Source organism: Pestalotiopsis fici, assembly GCF_000516985.1.
Source record: "Pestalotiopsis fici W106-1 unplaced genomic scaffold PFICI_Scf_6, whole genome shotgun sequence".
Classification (NCBI taxonomy): Eukaryota; Fungi; Ascomycota; class Sordariomycetes; order Amphisphaeriales; family Sporocadaceae; genus Pestalotiopsis; species Pestalotiopsis fici.
The window spans coordinates 3,774,787-3,794,135 of record NW_006917096.1 but is presented as its reverse complement, the minus strand read 5'-3'; the positions used below and the strand labels follow the sequence as shown (position 1 = coordinate 3,794,135).

General features: G+C 49.6%; 6 protein-coding genes across 6 annotated transcripts; 1 reads left to right on the top strand and 5 right to left on the bottom strand.

Moving 5' to 3' along the window:
* Positions 1-6,310: 6,310 nt before the first annotated feature.
* On the bottom strand, positions 6,311-7,632 carry PFICI_09610 (uncharacterized protein; the record flags this gene model as incomplete). Its single annotated transcript, XM_007838191.1, has 3 exons — positions 6,311-6,777; positions 6,857-7,291; positions 7,554-7,632. 3 exons carry the CDS (start codon positions 7,630-7,632, stop codon positions 6,311-6,313), a joined length of 981 nt encoding a protein of 326 aa, XP_007836382.1.
* A 619-nt stretch (positions 7,633-8,251) lies between these two features.
* Positions 8,252-8,692, bottom strand: PFICI_09609 (uncharacterized protein; the record flags this gene model as incomplete). The annotated part of the gene is made up of 1 exon (XM_007838190.1): positions 8,252-8,692. One exon carries the CDS (start codon positions 8,690-8,692, stop codon positions 8,252-8,254), a length of 441 nt encoding a protein of 146 aa, XP_007836381.1.
* Positions 8,693-10,153: 1,461 nt separating this feature from the next.
* On the top strand, positions 10,154-12,139 carry PFICI_09608 (uncharacterized protein; the record flags this gene model as incomplete). The annotated part of the gene is made up of 5 exons (XM_007838189.1): positions 10,154-10,482; positions 10,547-10,589; positions 10,670-10,714; positions 10,893-11,109; positions 11,175-12,139. The coding sequence occupies 5 exons, from the start codon at positions 10,154-10,156 to the stop codon at positions 12,137-12,139; spliced, it is 1,599 nt and encodes a 532-aa protein (XP_007836380.1).
* A 123-nt stretch (positions 12,140-12,262) lies between these two features.
* PFICI_09607 (uncharacterized protein) lies at positions 12,263-13,138 on the bottom strand (the record flags this gene model as incomplete). The annotated part of the gene is made up of 1 exon (XM_007838188.1): positions 12,263-13,138. One exon carries the CDS (start codon positions 13,136-13,138, stop codon positions 12,263-12,265), a length of 876 nt encoding a protein of 291 aa, XP_007836379.1.
* Positions 13,139-14,016: 878 nt separating this feature from the next.
* Positions 14,017-15,753, bottom strand: PFICI_09606 (uncharacterized protein; the record flags this gene model as incomplete). Its single annotated transcript, XM_007838187.1, has 1 exon — positions 14,017-15,753. One exon carries the CDS (start codon positions 15,751-15,753, stop codon positions 14,017-14,019), a length of 1,737 nt encoding a protein of 578 aa, XP_007836378.1.
* Positions 15,754-16,529: 776 nt separating this feature from the next.
* PFICI_09605 (uncharacterized protein) lies at positions 16,530-18,262 on the bottom strand (the record flags this gene model as incomplete). The annotated part of the gene is made up of 5 exons (XM_007838186.1): positions 16,530-16,693; positions 16,769-17,435; positions 17,506-17,800; positions 17,856-18,075; positions 18,130-18,262. 5 exons carry the CDS (start codon positions 18,260-18,262, stop codon positions 16,530-16,532), a joined length of 1,479 nt encoding a protein of 492 aa, XP_007836377.1.
* Between the last annotated feature and the right edge of the window lie 1,087 nt (positions 18,263-19,349).

Genomic DNA, 19,349 nt, shown 5'->3' with positions numbered 1-19,349 from the left:
CGACTTCGCATACGCCGCCGCCTAGCCAGAGTCAAGAAGGCAAAGGGTGAGTGCATGGAGGATTGATCGAATGTGCTACGCCCAATCCATTGTGTATTTATAGAACTAAACAGTTTTGCTCCTGCAACGCATTTAGACATGAAAGAATTGATCGCATTGGATTTTAAGTAGCCGTTGGCCGTATGCATTGGTATTGTCACCAAAAACTCATCTGTTGGAGCTGCCTCGCCATTGAGCATGCTTTCTAAACCTGAAGAACCTGGAGGTGACGATACCTATCTCTATTTGGGCCAGACGTGATGCCTGACGGCCAATCAGAGAGAAAATGGCGGGGAGAAAAAAGAGAGATGCAAGGGACAATGCCGTTGACGCGCCCGCTGGCATCCCACCCGCGTGACAAGCACAGCAGGGCGTTGTCTGCTTGCATCTTTCGCATGAATCAAACAACGCGCAAAGTGCGAGGATAGGGGCCCAAGGTACGTCAGGCATAGTGATGGATGGCAAGGGTCAATCAAGCATGCTAACCTGGCTAGGTAGGCAAGGTAGGATCTTGTGAGAATTTCCCCGGTAGATCTGCGTTTTGCCGTACGAAATGCAGCGCTGTACACAACGGAGAGCCTGGAAGGCTGTCAAAGTGTCTGGCACCCCATGAGAATTAATAGTGCTTCATCATCGCGACGCACTTGCGTTTTCATGACTCTAGTTTTATCACCATTCATCAGTCGTGGCCGCGACAGAATACCTACTATGTAGGGTAGCTTTTTGCTGTCATGCTGTAATAGGCAATAGTGTACTGGATAATTCACCACTAAGGCGCCGCTGGCTTGGGCCCTTGTCGCCCCCATCGCTCGGGATCTCCACCACCGGCGCTTCTGCGAGCTGGGAAACCTCGTGTCGGCAAGACTCGGATGAGTCGGGTCGGTTGCTTCTCTGGCAACTCGACGGTCCTTGGAGGCCGGACGAGCGCATACTACTACTATGTTCCTCGTGCTTGGTATCCAGCTATCTTCATGTTGACACAGGGTCCCTGATATGGACATAGGAATAGAAGGAAGCCACCCGACCCTAATAGACGGATGGGCAATTTGATTACATCAGCGTTGTTGCAATGGCCTGTTTGAACTCTGGTGATCATGAGATCGATCACAGGCGATGAAAAGCTTGCTGAAAACTGATGTTTCTGCCTACGGCCCGGGGAACATCACCTCCAGCTCAGGCCATGATCATCCGTCTATCCATCCGCCAAATGCATACAAGGCAACACAAGACGAACATGCTTAATCCGCTCGTCCCGTCATGCCTTGACCGTTGCCGTCATCCCTACTTCGTACCTACCTGTGCCGGGCTTCTCTGCAGTCAAGACGACCAGTCTCCATCCACCCATCCATATTCACGCCTCCTCCAATGCAGTTCGTCAGTCAGCTTGTCAGCTCAGTATCTCGTTCGAGCCAATACCTTGGCCCTGTCCTGTTCGTTCTCCGTTCGCTGGCCGAAACCCCCTTGCTCTTGACCAAGTAGTAATGCATACTATGCAGTACGTATGTAGTATCCGAAGCTGTCCATCCATCCACCCACCCACTCGACTTGCAGCCTGCTTGTCCTCCGTTTGCGCCTCCGCTGCTGTCCACATTTGGATTGGTTCAGACCGGGTGCATCGACCACCAGCACGAGTGCATTGCATCCATCACACGGACGGGAACCTTGAAGCAGCGTTTTGGTTCCTGCAGTAGCTCCAGTCAAGCTCGCGTTTCTGCGATGGACTCACGTAGGTCAAGGCTGCGCACTGTGCAAAGCCAAAGCCAGTCGTCTCTTGTGTCTCTTGGTCTAACGTCGCCTGGTCTGGTGAGCCAATTCGCCGCTGGCTTGTTGGTTGGCGATCCGTCCTACAAAGTAGGTAGGCTGTGCATGAGCATTGCACAGCTCTTCCGCTGACTAGGCTGAAGCCGTCGCATTCTCAGCGTGCCCAAAAGTCCCTGTGCTCGACGCTCGCTGATCTGCCCAGCACGCCCTCTCAAGCGCCGCGCTCATCACCAGTCGCCTCTAATGGTTTTAGGTGCCCCTATCAAGATAGGTACTACATTACCCTTTCAGCTGTACTATGAGCGCCAGAAGTTTGAACAACCCAAGATCACCAGCTGTATCCGCAAATTGGATACTATCTAAAATGTTTAACCACGTAATTGGCCGGCTCAAGAAGCTTCAGCCTCAACACATGGATGTGCAGTCCTTCTTCCAACTCCGGTAGACTACTTACTTTGAAGCAGAAGAAATATTCCACGAAACGCGCCACTATAGCTGCTGCTGCTGCTGGCAGCCGCCTATCTTTTATCCAATGGTCACATGAATACCTTAATGTAGGTACCTTACCTATATACCCATATCTCTACGAAGGTGGTAGGTATATTAACAAGACTTCGCCCGTGACGAAACCGCCAAGCAATGCTGATTTATTACCCTACCATTCACCCTTGCTTGGATACCCGTCTGACAACCTTGAAGTTACAACTCCCAAGAGCCGCCGGCTTGACGTTTTGATGCCCTGATTCAAGTGCCTACCTGCCTGCTACACACTTCTTCAATATTTGAAACCAGCGTCACGTCAAAACTAGCATCTATCACTTTAGATCTTTTTTTTTTTACGCGCGTCTTCTCCATATTCCGCTCCATATACCGTAATTGAAAAATTTCTGGGAGTTTCAACAGATTTTGCTGCGTTCTCCAGAGAAAGTCCCAGACGGTCCATGAAAAGAGTGCAGCTTGAGCCAATACTGCAGAGCACACGGCAAGCATAAAAGAGCAGAATAAGAAGCAAGCACATGGAATGCTACGTCTTATGCCCGAAATCGAGTCAAGGGCAAGCTTTCAAAGTGCCTAGGTACGGTATACCGAAAATTCTCAGTGCCAACGGCGCTCATAACAGATTCCTGACTTTCACTACACTGGCTCGTTCATGTCCCTCTATTTCCTGTCTGTGCAAATGCAAAGTTTAAACCCGGTCGTGCCGCAAAAGTGCATATAGATAGGCAGTGATATGCTTTGAATGTTGCTGCACCAATCTAGTTGAATCAAACTAAGAACCAAAAAAGTTATGCGAAAACAAATCCAGAGTTTCGTTGGAAAAAAAAGGTCGATCCGTCCATTGTTTTGTCGATGCGGAAAACTTGTGTCTGCCTTTGCAAGAGAGTCGGTCTATCAGGTCCTTGGATGCAATGGCGCACAATGCGTTTCGCTCTACTTGGTGTTGAGTACTGTGTAACTCTACCTGGCAGCATTGAGGAGACAGTGTCTACCTGCGGACCATGGCTGTCTGTATTCGGACGCACCACGTACTTTGCGCAATTGATCCTTTATGCTAGTCGGGCTCCTTGCCAATCCTTGATCGTTCATCATGGTAGCTCCTGCGTCTACTATGTATAATGCATAAAGGATCAGCCCAGCGATGCTATGCTCGATGTGTTGTGCAAAGTGATGATCCCTCCATCTGATGTCTTGGGCGGCAGGTCTCCGGTGGCATCTGCCGGGGGGAGCCAGCAGTATGGATCGGTTAGTAGAAGCGCTATGCGAAGTTGCTACCACCATACATGTACGTAAGGATTGCAACTGATGGGGAGCAACCCAGGACACAAGAAAGTCCACTTTCACTCTGAATACCTTTCGGCACGCTGACAGGGCCGATGTCCCTTCTCGTTGACGGGTTAATCCTCGGTAGTGGTCCTCCTTACGGCACTATGGCCCGGAGCCCATCGCGGAATGCCTACGCACGCACGCTACCTGGAACCCTACATACTTATACATAGTATGGGTACACCAGGTCCCTGAGCAAATAGTGTACACTATTCCGTCCAGGGTGAGGACCACGTTCCACAATTCAGGAGCACGTCAAGCGCTCTCCCCCACTGCGCGGCCCCAGACAAGCAGAAAAGAGTCAAAGAGGCATTCTCCTGGCAATGGCTCCGGACCCAGCCGTCCCTGGCTGCATTCGGAGCTTCGTTATCGTTAGGAGGGAGTCGAATCTAATGGTTATTCTGATCAGAGACAGTGAACATATGTACTCTTTGTACGCAAGCAGTCAGCATTATCTTAGTAGCACGGTATCGCAATTCGCCAAGGCCGTGGTAGACTCCTGGTAAGCCGTACCTCTTGTAAAGCCCACTTGACGACACACTTGTCAGAACTTCGAGCATCGTCCTACGACTTTGCAACATTGATACTCTGCCAAGCTCCATCGTAGCAGCAATGTGCCATCCGATAGTCAGTCCCCTATTATCTGGAACAGGCTCGCGCATCAGGCTGCAGATCTGCACCAGCATGTTCGTCTGAAGTCCAACGCGCGTTTCCGTCTTCGGAAGATTACTGTACGATAATCGCCGGGCTTGTACATACATAATATGTAAGCGACATACACCCTGTCCGAGATATCCTGGCTCAATTCCAGTATGCCAGCTCCCCAGGATTCTATCATGAAGAGTTTCTCACAAGGCTTTCCGTGTTACATTTCATACTTCGTAGTGTCTATTGCTCTAGGTAGACAGTGCAACTACTGCTTCATCTAATTGCCGATTTGCCACAAATCCCATCACGGCTTTGGATCATCTTCCGCTTTGTCATGCATCACTAGGTAATCTAGCAATCTGGACCCCTTTTTCATTATTTGCAGGTCAGTCGCCGTACCACTATTCATTGTGCTTCTGTTGCCTTGATAGTCCACAGCCGTCTACCCATTAATGGACTCTTGTAGAGTGCAAACTATAATCAACCCTATGCATATACTGATGCCACACAACAGAACCCAATTAAGAGATACTGATACGACTAGTATCTAAAATAAAGAGTAAAAATAAAGATGGTCTACATCTATGAAAATACTGTGTGAACAAATAGACTTAATCAACCCTTCTCGTTGTGTCACCTGAAGGGTGCCATACAACTAGCTACACTGTGGCGCATCAGATACTTATGAAAGAAGTCGGTCTAATCTCTTTTTCTGTTTTCTACAATAGATACAGAAGCCTTGACCTGTTTCTTCAATAAATGGAGACTTTGTCCAGTATAATGAAGCTTTTGTCTTCATAGCATTCATGATTATCGAGATCTAGTGAGCTGCAGTAACCATTACACGACCTCCGACGGGAAAGTATACGAAAATCTGCCGGAAAGAATATACGGCCCCAGATCAGGTTATGCTCATGTCATTTACTAAAGACGATGACAGGAAGTCTGTACTGCATCTCAATGACGGCGGCACGGTGATGGAACAGAGATACTCTCCTATTCTCTCGACAAAGAAAAAGGGCTAGATGAACCGATACCTGCTAGCCATGAAGACTCAAAGAGTCTTTGAGGAGATTACTGCCTAGATATTGTACAGGACAAAAAAACTCCACCAAATCCAAAGACAGTACACGATTACAGCGCCTGTCAACCAGCTGCTTTAGATACGGACGAGATTATGGCTTGAAGAGGATAAGTTGGTTAGAGGTGCTCTGGCACTTCCGTCTCACAAGTTATTTCAAGCTACTACAAAGGCAGCATTGGAAGTGGGTTCACTTGTATCATTCATGAACGACGTGATTCAGGCCTGGAGGAATGTGACGCGGCCATTGCGCCTCACAGCCAGCCCGTATTCAGGTCTAAAATCAGGCCATTGAACGATTTACGATGTGACAGTCAAACATAGGCACACGGTGAAGCTGGTATTTGCGTAGGTCGGCGAGGAGGTCTTTGCGATACTTGATCTGAAATACCCGCCACGAATGAAACATACTTTTGGCTGGAACCGGAAAAGCGAGTAGATATTATTGTAGTTTGTGGCCACGGATATGTCTCCCTGAAGCGCGGTCGAACGCTTTGCTTGTCACATAAATTGGACGGGCAAGGAACTGTTCAGGGTAAATATTCAAAGTTGAGGTCCAGACTGAGCCACGTGTCATGGAAACGATTTCGTTGCTCGTCCAAAGTGCGGTATCATACAACGCTCTTTATATCTACATTTGAGAGTTTATGCAGTAGCTTTCTAATGTTCATTGCGGATAATTGTGAAGACAGTCGCTAAAAAACCGAATATCAACAAACTCGATCGCGGATGTCGTTAGCTCAACATGATTTCTGATTCTGGATGCACCCCTTCAACAGTAGCAGTGAGCAACATGCCCTTGTTTGACGACACAAGCGCTCCGTTTGCTTAGGATATGGTGGCAGTCATTTGCGTGGCAGGGCGCTGGATCTTCTTGGGGCAGATTTCCTACTTTGCTCCGAACCTCCTGCAACACAGGCTTTCGAAACTGTAGAACATATTGATTTGTCCTAAGGATCAAAGATCCTTCATGACCTCTCCAACAGCTTTCGCCGCCATCCGCTTCCTCTGATCCTCCGGCAAGCCTGCACTCATGTCCCTGACAGCTTGCAGTTTGCGCATCATACCCTCGAGTTTCTGAACCTCATTATCATCTAATGTGACACCTTCGCTGTCTCCTGTCGTTTGTACTGTCCGCTGGGCCGGCTCGCCATTCATGAAATCCTCCCCAGACTCCTGTCCAGCGCTCCAAATAGCGCGCTTCAAACCCTCGAAATCTGCCTTGTCAAACCCAAAGTCTAGGCTTTCGGGGTCCAGGTCGGGACCCTTGTCTCCAAAAGAAGTAAGTGCTGGGTCGGTTGCCTCATCGTCGCCGCCATCAAGTGCTGCTTCGAAATCTTCAAAGTCGGATCCCAGATCACCGTCAACATGTGCCCAATCATTTGCTTCCAAAGCTTCCCTGACGCGTGGAATACCGGTCTTTTCTGTTGTACTTGTAAGTCCAGACCAATAGTGGGTGGGCAAAGAAGAAGAAAAGAGCCCTGGCTCTTTCGATCGACATACCTCCATACTCATTTCTTGCCTCGCTCATTTCCGCGCGAACCTGCACGAATTCCAGGCCATTCTCTGCCGCGCACTCATCCCACTCATCGACGTTATCGAGTTCGCCAAAGCCCAGACATAGTCCGACGCCTTCCCACTGCCAGCCGCCGAGCCCTTCCTTGACAACTTTACCAACGTGCTCAATCAGGTCCCTAGCTGCGCGCGCTTCGTCCCCGTCAGGCTTGGTGGGAAGCGGGAAGATGACGACAATGCCGCCAAGAACGTCGAGGACTTCCTTGGCCTCTGGGGAGAGAAAGGACCCCGACCATTCTGATGGCTCTGATACGAGATCGAGCCAGATTGGAACTGTTGCTGTGTAATATGCTGTCTTGAGGTCGAGGTCATGAGTGGTACCTGCCAACGTTTCTGCCGCCTCGGGCGCGTTGCCCGTAAGATCTGGGGGCTTTTGTCTCAGTCATCATTACCTAGGCGGGCAAGCATGGTTGCGGATAGCTTCATGGAAGGAGGACGGCTCGATCGTGATGAGTGGAGGTTGAATCAGCTACTAAATTTTTTTTTTTTTTTTTTTTTAAAATAGGACCATGGCCAAAGAAAGGACCACTTCCATGTTCGGTCGCCACATTATGAAGGACGGATTCTAGGCAAGGACCGAGAGGGGCTTGAAAGGAACGAATGAGTGCCTTTTAGATTTGCTCACCTTTTACGAACCTGCTGAGATGGAGCTCCGAGTCTGCCCGGGAGACGGCTAGAATTCGCCGGGGGTTCGAAATGTCCATGGTCGAGTTTGATTGTGGAATTGTAATATTTTGTAAGTGTTTGGACCTCTTGAATTACGTTGAAACGGGCGATGATCAATCCTGGGAGTCGAGAGCTACCAATGTATTGCTCAGTCTGGTCAAGGCTAGGTAGGAAGGTGGTAAGTAAATTGTAGGTAGTAATAGTTGGACCCTGGAATTGCAGATTGGAGGGGCAAACCAGACAAGAATCGCAACTCCCAAGGATTCACCCCGCCAAAGAAACGCTGAATGACTAAGCTGACATGTGCCCGCCCCGCCCCCCCTCCAAAAAAGAAAGGGGACTGGCCAACTGATGGATTGAAGATGGGAAAGCAGAAGAAGAAATTCAACAGTAGGTATATATGATCCTTCTTCTTTGCGCTTCAATTGATTTCTATGCAGATAGCTGATTTTCTTTTGTTATGTTCCTTGTTCCCACCCTGTATGCAAATCCAACACACCGTTCGCTGCGCACCGTCCCCAACGTGAAGTGATTGTTTGATGCTTCGTTCCCCTTGTTCTTCCCACGTCGATAGTATCCAGGAACCCCTTGCTACACCCTCCTCAAGACGAGAGTATGTATACAGACAGACAGACAGACATACGGCATGCCACCGCTTCAGCCCCGTCCACCATTGTAATCAGCACCCCCTGCCTTCCGTAACCGTGGTACAATCTCCTTCTCGGTGACGTCGCTCTTGTCCCTGGCATCGACGGTGATGGAGTGGTGCGCAAGAACCCTCTTGACGTTGCCGCTCTCAATGCTGACGCGCGCCTTGCGCATGACCTTTGTGTTCTCGCCGATCCAGATCACAAGCGCAAACTTGACCCGCTTCGACTCGGTATCGTTGGCGTACTCGACGCGCACATATGCGTACTGCGCCTGGCCGTCGTCCAGCTTGCCGGCAAGCTCCTCGAGGCCGCCCGTGCCCGTGCCCGTGAGGGTCAACTTATCGCCCATTGCGCTGGCGTACGAGATGAGGAGCCAGTTGGTGGCATCCTTGTCGGAGCGCACGGCATCGTAGGCCGCGAGGATCTCGGGCGCATCAACTCCGGACATTGCGGCGGTGTTGATGGGCGGTTTCGGGAGACGAATTGTAGGGTTCTTGGGATCTTTGATTGATTTCAGGTGAATGAACGACTGACGACGCCGATTGGTCCGGTAGGGAGTGAAGGATTGCCTCGACAAAATATGGAGTGAGTGATGGATGTCGCTTGCGAATTACAATGATCGGCTCCGTGTCTCGGCCACCACACTAATAAGGTACTGAGTACTACTTGACTTACTGGTCACTGACTTGAGTGCGATCGCTTCAGGGGCTCGCTCGCTCGCTCCCGTCTCAGTTCAGGGGGGGTGCCGCCGCCGCTGGCGCCGCTGACGGCGGTTTACCAGCAGCAGGTGAGCACGGGCAGCTGTGGCCATCTGCAGCACCCCCCTCTAGTCCACCTCCCTTAGAACCTCCGTCTCCTTTTCGATCCTGCGTTGGCGGGCCCTTCAGTGGTTTGCTCCGGTCACTGCATGACAATCGAGTCCCCTTTCATCAGGACTTGAGACAACTGACCCTAGTAATGAAAAGGCTTAAGCACCTGCCTCTCTGCCTGCCTTTCTTGGCTCCGTCGATTGCTGGGGGAGGCTGATTGATTGATATTTGTCCGTACTTCTACCCAATGCGATACCCAGCATGCCCTGGCTGTCGTGTCTTGTCCGCTCAACTCGGATCCTCATGACTCCTACCATACAAGACGAACCAGCCATCTCACATCATTCTAGACCCGAAGCTGGCGAGAGCCTACATAGTAGAAGGCATGCTTTGCGTTGGCTAGTATTGCAAGGAACACTCGACTCAACGTGTCGTTGTGGTGGCCTATATCAAGTATAGCCAAATCAAATCTGCAGCGAGTGAATCGCTTCTTGAGGCTCAGCAACGACGACCTTGTCTATGGGATTGGATACGTTTCCCTTACCAGTTGGAAATGGCGCACACTAATAGTTTGAGGGATTGCCTGCCTGCTCAACCTCCAAGTGTGACTACTGTGGTAGTGTCGATTCCCTCGAGTCTGTGTTCCGTTACCACACTGCAATCGGTTAGTAATATCCGCTTTGTGGGGTAAACAATTGTCGATCGCCAATCTCTTCATCCGGGGGATGCTTGTGATCCTGGGGTTGTTCAGCCAAATCGTAATGCCTAGTAGTACTACTATGTGCGTATCCTTACGGGAACCCGTGTCGAGTGCCGAGGACCCCACAGACACGGAAATCCCAGATGGTGACCGCTGCCCTTGTCCATTTCCAGGTTGCCAGGATACAAGCAAGCAAAACAAGGGCCACAGTGTGCCTGCCAAGCCTGGTTGATTAATGAGCCATATTATTGTGGTAGCAGGTTGGATTGTTATGTCATGAATTCAGGTACTGCGGCAGCTGTCGATCAATGTCGTAAGTATAAGTCCTTGCCGCCGCCTGATCGCCCAGTCACAACGAACACTCCTCCTTGGTGACGGCTGTACCTTCGAATACCGCGAGATGGCGAGATTTCTACCGCTTGCACTCCTTGCAGTTCCTACTGTTTTTGGTCTGGACTGCTCGGAAGAGTTCATATCGTCAGCCGTTGCATTCAATGAGAATGCCACTGTGAACTATGTCTACACTGTAGCCGAGGGTGCATCTTTTGGCATTCCGTCATTGGCCTTCCCCGACAATGCTACGAACCTCCCCGCAGTCTGCGCTGTCGGTATCAATGTCAAGTCTTCTCAGAACTCGTCTTACAACTTTGGACTCTTCCTCCCCGATACGACATGGAACCAAAGGTTCTTGGCCACCGGAAACGGTGGTTACGGCGGCGGTATTAATTGGTATGGCAAAGGGCCGAAAGAAAGCGATGACGACTATTGAAATACTAATTTTCTGAAATTTTAGGCCAGATATGGGCATATTCTCGCATTATGGCTTTGCCACCATGGTCAGTATTATACAGCAGTCCATCGACATGGCCACACGAGGATAACCAACAAGACTAACGTGATGGTTCCGGCATTATAGTCTACAGACACTGGCCACAATGCATCAGCCATCGACACTGGAGCGGTAAGCAATTTCTTTTGTATTTTTCTTCTATTCTTTTTACCTGTGTAAGGTCGCCCTGCAAGCATATAATTGCCCGTCTGGTACCGTCTCAGGAGCATACCTAGGCAAAATGCTAAGGACCACTCTAAAGTAACTTGACCGCCTAGAAAGGCAATTGCTAACACAGGTATTGTTGTAGTGGGGACTGAACCAGCCAGAATCCCTAATCGACTGGGGATATCGGGCGATGCACGGGTCTGTCGAATTGGCGAAGCATATTGTTAGTGAATACTACGCTCCGCCAACAGGTATTCAATACTCGTACTATGCAAGTTGCTCAACTGGCGGGCGCCAAGGGCTGAGGGAAGCCCAACTTTACCCGCAAGACTTTGACGGTATCTCTGTTGGCGCTCCTGGTGAGTCCCTGGGAACGTTCTTTTACAATGATATTGATAAGTTCATATGCTGACATGGTCGGTAGCATGGTGGTCGCCTCATTTGGCTGCGCAGACCTTGAGATCTGGTCTTCTCGACTACCCAACCAATTCTAGCAAATACGTCGATCCCTCTCTGTTCCCTGTGATTGTTGCGGAGATGGAAAAACAGTGCGACCCCCAAGACGGCGTTACGGACGGTATAATCTCTGATCCTTTTGGGTGCAACTTCGACTACCAGGCGCTCCTTTGCACAGCTGGGAACGAAACCGGCTGTCTGAGCGAAGATCAGCTTGAGAACGTGTATGCCTTTTACAATGATTGGACCACGGAGAATGGCACGCTCATCTTTCCGGGAGCGACGCTTGGAACAGACGCCAGCGCCTTGATGGGCAGCATACTCCCTCTCGGATATGGTTACTACCAGAATTGGGTGTACAACGATACGACGTGGGACTACACTCAGTTCTCCTATGCAGACGTTCAATTGGCCGACCAGATTGACCCTGGTAATGCGACCGCAGATGCATTTGACATGACCCCGTTTATGCACCGAGGAGGAAAAGTCATGATGTATCATGGCGGAGCCGATCTTCTCATTCCCACGGGAAGCAGCAAGGTATTTTACGACAAGGTTTCCGATACCCTTGTTCCCAAGGGCGTGAACCTGGACGATTTCTATCGATTCTTCCTCATCCCCGGTATGAGCCACTGCTCGGGCTCCGACTCTGCCCCTTGGTACATCGCTGGTGGAAGCCAGAGTCTCGACAACGTAACCCACTCCGTCCCCGGTTATGAAGACGCTGATCACGATATCATCCTGGCGTTGATGAATTGGGTTGAGCACGGGACGGCTCCAGACAAGCTGATCGCCACCAAGTACGTAAATGACACCGCCTCTCTTGGTGTCCAGAGTCAACGACCACTCTGCGTTTATCCCAAGCAAGCCAAATACACGGGATCCGGCGACGTGGACGCTCCAGAGAACTGGGAATGCCAAAATCTTGACTAGTCATAAACAGACCCTATAACACCATTGATTGAAATGTAGCATCCATTGATCTCCTTCCGGATGTGTCTTTGCTCTCTTAAACGGCTCTTTGCCTTTGTTATCTGACTTGACTATTCACTCGATCTATTTTCTAGCCAAGACGATCCAAGCTTCAGTGTAGACCCCTCCATAGACTTCTTTCTCTTTCCTCATTGCCCGCTTGATCGCTTCAGGCCACTGAGCAGCCTCTTCCGCCGTGAAGCCCCGCCTTGCAATCATGGAAGGTGGACTGACCTGCAGAAACTCGAAAAGCCCATCCCAATCATCGCCCTCCTGGACCAAATAGCTCGTCTGCGCGGTTTGAATCTTGCTTGAATCCCAGCCGTCCCCAGCCATCATCTGAGCAAGGTAACCCTCCTGGATGAACTCGGCGCCGTTGACGGGTACCCGGTGCTCCCGTGCCCATTCCTCGCCCTTGATATCGGCCTGGGCGGCGTCGATCATCTCCGACATGGGGAAACGCTTCCAGTTCAGGTAGACGGCCAAGCCCCCGGGAGACAAAACTCTGTACGCCTCTCGGAGGGATTGTTGCTGCTGGTCCTTGGTCCCGACGGTCGAAACGCTGAAACTGTCCACCACGTGGGTAAAGTGACCCTCGCGGAATGACGCAGATAGGTCCAGCGCGTTGGCCACCTTGGCTTCGGTGCTCTGCCAAAGCTCGCTCTGTAGGTGTTGAGATCTGATTTCATCAAACTCTTGAATCATGCCCGGGGTGAAGTCTGTCAATACAATCTTGGGCTTGAGACTGCGTCGCTCGCACCAAGGAATGAGAGCAGAGGTGGCGGTTCCAGGGCCTGAAGCATTGTCGAGAACGACAGATTTGGATGTAATGCCTAGATCACTCTGCTCCAAAGCAGCGACAAAATTGTGCCGTGTCGTGTTGCCCGTCAGGCGAGCGTAAGACGGGGCAATGGAGTTGAAGTATTTCTGTCGGAGCTCGTCGGGAGATAGCTGCAACATTTTGGGAAAACTGGCTGACTCTTGAAAGGAAAAATAACTTAGATGATGCAGAATTGATGAATACTGAAAATTGAATCTTCCGAATGATGTGTATAGCTGTAGTATGTGCTCGACTGGTTGGATGGATAATCAGATCCTAACTAGGTGCCAGGGGCTGGTTCTTATACTCATCGGTGCCCGTAAATCTTTCGGCCGAAACAATTTGACTAGCATCAGCAGCAATGAGAAATAGCTTCATTCCTAGAAAACCAAAATGATGCTACGTTGCAAGCATATTATGTTGTCTTGATACAATTGAAAACCTATACCATATCGACATCAAGTGCTGATCTGCCACTCGGCCGAATCAATCCTTTGGACACGATGTGTGGCGGAGCTGGGCTCGGCCGGGACGCTAGTCTCCGGACCTCCGACCGATTGATGGAGGTGTTCTTCAGCTTTCGCGAATCTCGCGGTGGCGGCCGTTTCAACTTTGGTATTCAATTTTATGAGTGCTTGATGGTTGACAGGATGTTCGGCCTCCTGGCAGAATCCCTCGTGCTCAAATAGCCGAGTGATCATCGTGCCCCAGGAGCTGAAACTGGATCATGTATCCATTCTTGCTACTGGAGTCCAGCGGCTAGAGATGGAACTTTAAGAGCATACTTTAATGGTGCGTTATGTTCTAGTGCTGTGTGGTCTCAAACTTTACAACATGATGTAGACGCAACCGTGACGGTCGCACTTGTCTTGGTAAGTTGCTGGACAGTTCGCCATGCGCCATAGCTCAACATATATTCGTGAAGCATGAACATTATAATCAAGCTGGAGGCCAAAGCTAGCATGTACCCAATGCCAAGATCTATGAGCTTTGTGACAGGAAGCGCACGAGATATAGCCTATGGCCTAAAGGCGACATCTCCAAACATCCAGACGCTATAAATCTCGTCTTGAAAGAACACCAAAAAGTCGTCGTCTCCAACAAGCCTAGGCATGTTTTGTGGTGGTGGCCTGAGTCGAGAATATCCACGCTTGCTTTCCAAGAGATACTCGATATCGCAGTACGGCGAATTGATCATGGAGAGACCACACTCCAGCATCTCTTCCTGGTGACGCCGACGCCTTTTAGCCAAGGTTGTCTCGGCAGATTTGGAAGCTCGGTCAGGAGAATAGAACGGTATAGCGCTCATGCATCTCGGACGCCTTGCTTCAGCACCACCCTTGAATGAGGCCACATGGCAACTGGTGTCACAGTTCACACCGTGCGCGCACAGAAGCCGATCGTTCCATATGTGGAATGTTCTTGGTTCGTAAGAACTGGATGGTTCATGACGCAGAACATGGAAGCATTTGGTGTAGATGTTGAAACAAACGGACACGAGAGTGTGCACAAGCGATGTTCCCAATGGCACCCTTTGGCACTGGCAGTCTATCTCGTGGCAGAGCTCTTCCAGATCAGCAACCCCATTAGGGCTGAAGGTAGGTTGTGGATATATCGATAGAAGGTTGTAACCTCCCCTGGAATTGATTTTTTCCCAACGTAGCTGTGTGGACAGCTCGAGAGCACGACGAGAGAGCATTTGATTTCCCAAAGTGTAAGAAGTGGCGAGTTTGCCATCATTAACTTCGTGAACGGTCATAGACCCATCTGTCAAGGTCACAACGAAAAAGACATTCTTCCTCGTGGGATGAATGATGAAGTCGATGGCTGTATTTGTATTTCCCAACCAGAGCCCCACGCGATGGGATCCCAAGGCTCCGGGCACGAAGTCTCCTTGATCGCCCCAGGTCACTGGTGCTTGTTTGTAAACATCGGACATGTCGATCTGCCGAAGCTTTTGGCCGGGTTCAAAGAGATAGACAGCCGAGTTCTTGGCGATGACCAGAATGGTGTCTCCCTCAGTAAGACAACGCTTGAAGTCATAAGGCAGCTCAATCAGCTGATGTGAATCAGTACCGAGATGCCATACGTGCAAGGTCCTCTCCTTGCCCATGATGAAAAGCTGATCGCCCATGGCGACCTGGTAGCCAGCTCGTTCTCCGCAGTGGCCTGGAAAGGAATATACTCTGCGATGTCTTGTCCGAAGATCGTCGATAACGGCGACATAGGGTATGGCATACGGCTCTGGCCACCAAGCAATCCTTCCAGAGTTGTACAACATGAACCTCGCGAAGCGTGCTAGATCGGTTTCAGGCTCTCGTATGTCCCTATACTGGTGAATGCCACCATCGACGACGGGAACCGCCTTGCTGAGCTTGAAAACTCGGTTGGTCTCGAGGTCCAAGCTGTGATATGAAGAGAACGAGAAAAGCCCATGGTTGCGCAAGAGGTCCTTGACCAATACACGCCTGAAAATCTCCCCTCTCTCTTGACCATGCGCCGCGCAGTCCTCAATGTGCTCTTGGAGGCCGGGGAGCCAGCGCATTGCCAGCCATTGCCAGACCTCATCGCTCAGCCATATGTAACGCCATGAACGACACACATTTAGTAGCACCACGAGATCCTCAGGCCCGAGATGTTCGAGCACAAGGTAGTGGAGCTCCAGTGGGAGGCGACTCAAGCCATCAGTTGCGCCCTCTCTTGCAGGCTTCAAGTTCTTGGCGCGCCGTCGCAACCACGAAACAATTGATTTCATCATAAATCATGAGATGAGCAACAGAAAGAGACAGATTGAGTCAAATGAAAAAAGAATTGGGTCTGACAGGGAGAAATCATGGAATAAAAGTCGCTATTTTGCGCTGTCGATTGATGTAAAAGCGAAAGCGGATCAGGTGCAGTGGTTAGGAGATACAGAGAAGCGCTGTCGGTGGTTACAACAGTAGATAGCTACTACCTAGCGGGTAGGTAGGACTTGGGAGGTAGGCAGCAGTGAGAGTACTAGGTAGTCAGACAGTAAGCGAAACCCCCCCCCCCAAAAAAAGGCACCACACCACAAATTCTTTGATCAGTCGATCTGCCAAAGCCTCATCAAAGTCCCATGATTATTCTGAGAGGTTAATGATAATAAGCAAAAGAAGTAGTCCTAAGAATATACACGCATGATGCGAAAAAGTGACCATGCATTTAGTCGCAACTTGTACTTCGGTGCCTAGCGCTCAGGGCCCTATAGCTAGTAGATACACAGGTACTAACATACACATCCATCACTCAAATCTACCTCCGTGCCAGCAACAAATCTAGTGCTCATATCCATTAAGTATCTCAATGCCCCTGGGAGAATCTGTATACTGCAATCCCCGATTATCCCCCAGATGGCCTCGAATCTCGAATTATTCAATCACAAAGGGGGGCTGGGTATGGGGGAACGGAACAATGTCATCAACCCAGCTTAGAACCGCCCATCATGAGTGTAAAACACTCGGCTGATCGGACCAATGGACTGATTTGCGCTGTCACCACTGGAATGAAAGCTCACAGGCGAGCGCACTCCCGTGATCGCCAAGTAATATACGGGTGACCTGCGCCGTTGGGTACAAGATGATCGACGTCGCTCGTGTTCACTAGATCGGGATGGGCTTCTGAAAGGTTCGTGATGCCAACCAATTTCATGGCACTCTCCATTTCATCTTTGAGGACTATTGTGTCATGTTAGAGAGGGAACCAATAGTAAAACAGGAAAAAAAAAAAAAAAAAAAAAAAGAGCGACTCACTCTCTACCAGGTGTTCCACACCTTCTGTGCCATAATTCAGGGCATATAGGAAGGATCGTCCAATACCAACAGCCTTCGCACCAAGACACAGTGCTTTCAAAATGTCACCTCCTCGTCGAAAGCCGCCATCGACGTAGACATCCATCTTTTGAAAGACCTCTGGGCAGACCTTATGCATCTCCAAGAGCAATAGGATCGAGGGTGGAGAAAAGTCAAGGTTTCTGCCCCCGTGGTTACTCAGTAAAATGCCATCAACTTTGTGCTGCAGGGCAATCTTGGCGTCGGCGGCGGAGCCAATACCCTTCAGAATGATCGGGAGACTGGTGATGCTGCGAATCCACTCGAGATCCTTCCACGTCATGCCTTGATCAATGTATCGTCCCATGAGCCGAGTCAATCCAGCACCAGTCTTGTCAGACGCGGCGCGTTCGCCCGTCACTGGATTGACAATCACTTCATCAACTTTTAAACGCTCGTCCGATTCACGTTTACCTCTACCTGCGGCATCCACTGTCACAAAGATAGCTCTCATGCCTAGATCTTGAGCCTTGAGAAGCATTTTCCTCGACTTTTCCCTGTCCTTGTTCAGGTATAGTTGAAACAGAAATGGGTAGTTTGGTGCTTCCTGAACTATTTCTTCTAAAGAGTAACTAGCACTTGAAGAAATCTAAGACGGTTAAGAAATCATGAGCGTCTAATCCTTAAACAGATGATCGGATTTTGACATTATTACTCACTATCTCCAAGATGCCACTGGACTGAGCTGCACGGGCCAGACCCTTTTCAGCATCAGGATGGATCAGTTTTGCCAGGCCTGTGGGACAGATAAAGACTGGGAAGGCGACAGGAATTCCTAGTATGGTGCTCGAGGTGCTGACAGCAGACACATCCCTCATTACTCTGGGTCTGAACCAGATGCGTTTCAACATGGACTCGTTTGCTTCCTTTGTCCAGCAGTCTGTCGCGGCGGTGGAATAGAAAGCATAAGCCTTCTTGGGCGCACTCAATGCGGCTGCACTATCAAAATCATAGCTTTGATTGAGGTCAGTAAAGCCACATGTGTTGTTGTCAATCGAATCTCTCTTACGCATTGATCATGGTATGCAATGGAGGTCTGATCATATCACCGGGCTTTCCCGTCTGACTTGATGCGGCAGTAGTTTTCGTATTTGCCCAGTTACCGGGAAGAGTAGAAGGGTCCAAATTGCCCCGAAAACGATCCAGACTGAGATTTTCTCGAATGATGGATTGCGAGTGAACCTCTCGGAATGGGACGGTTGCGTCTGCCCCAGCATATTTCAAGATGACTTGGACCGACCGATTAGCTTCAGGCTTATAAAAACACATGGTGATTGACTGACTAGAAGCCCCTCCAGGATGCTCAGATACAAATGTCGTGAGATCCCAAATTTCTTCATTGATGACTAGCCAGCAATCCAGAGCTTGATTGTGCTTCTGGACTTCTTCGGCCGATACCAACTGTATTTCTTCCATGTTGACAAAGACTTGTAGTAGGCCTGCTTACGACTGGCCAGGTGGTAGCTATTAGCCACATTGGGATGCGTATGCGAATTTATTGTCAGAATTTATCTCTCAAAAGAGAATTAATAGCACTTTGCATAACTCGATCTGTCGTTACAGAGAGTAGATTTCATGTAGAGATGAAGAGATCCGTCCGACAGATACCGGCGTAGCCCGGAGCTAGCGGCAAGCAACGGCTCGCCCGCCCTGCCGTCCTACTCCAAGCCGGTTCCTACAGGATGAAAATGAAAACGACCTACAAGCACATTATTGACTGCCGCAGCCATTGCCACCGGAAATATCACTAAAATACAATATCAATCAGAGGCGAATTTCTAAACCTGAAAGAAAAATTAATTATCTTATTCTGCGTCTCGATAGTCTTCTTTACACCCAAGGATGGTCGAACCAATGATAACAACCACCATTGCACTTTGCGGACAGAATAATGTTGATTTCGGCCACTTATGGGATAGTTGTTAAAGCTTCAAAATCACAAGAAGAATAAGAAAATTGCCCCAGGCAGAATAGGGGGAAAAAGAAATAGGGGTCGATATGTTGCGCTTGGCTGTCTGGGTATTTGCCAGGTCTTGCGTTGGCATGAACTACTAGAATCGCCCTTCGTATTTATTATTATTATCCCTTTAGAATTTATTTTCAGTATCGAGGCCCCTAAAATAAAGCAAGAATTGGGAGCTTGAATCATGATATGCTGCCTGAGAGACGTACATCTACCTCCTTTGCGTGCCTTTTTGACGAAGCTTTACTGCTTCCGTCATGGACATGCCTTCTTTAATAGCGTGCAGCATTTGTTTTTCGACTTTGGACAGTGACTCCAGCACTTGAAGCACTTCATCTGCCAAGTTCAAGGGTAGACAAACCATTCCGTTAAGGTCCCCTATCAAAATATCCCCTGCTCCCACCAATAACTTGGAATCGCCATGCTCAAATGGGATCGTGTGATTGACCTGAAGGTAAATTTCATTAGATGGGTTTCCATTCAGTACCATAATCATTCAACAGCACTTACCTTACTCACATATGCGATTGAGTGCGGCGG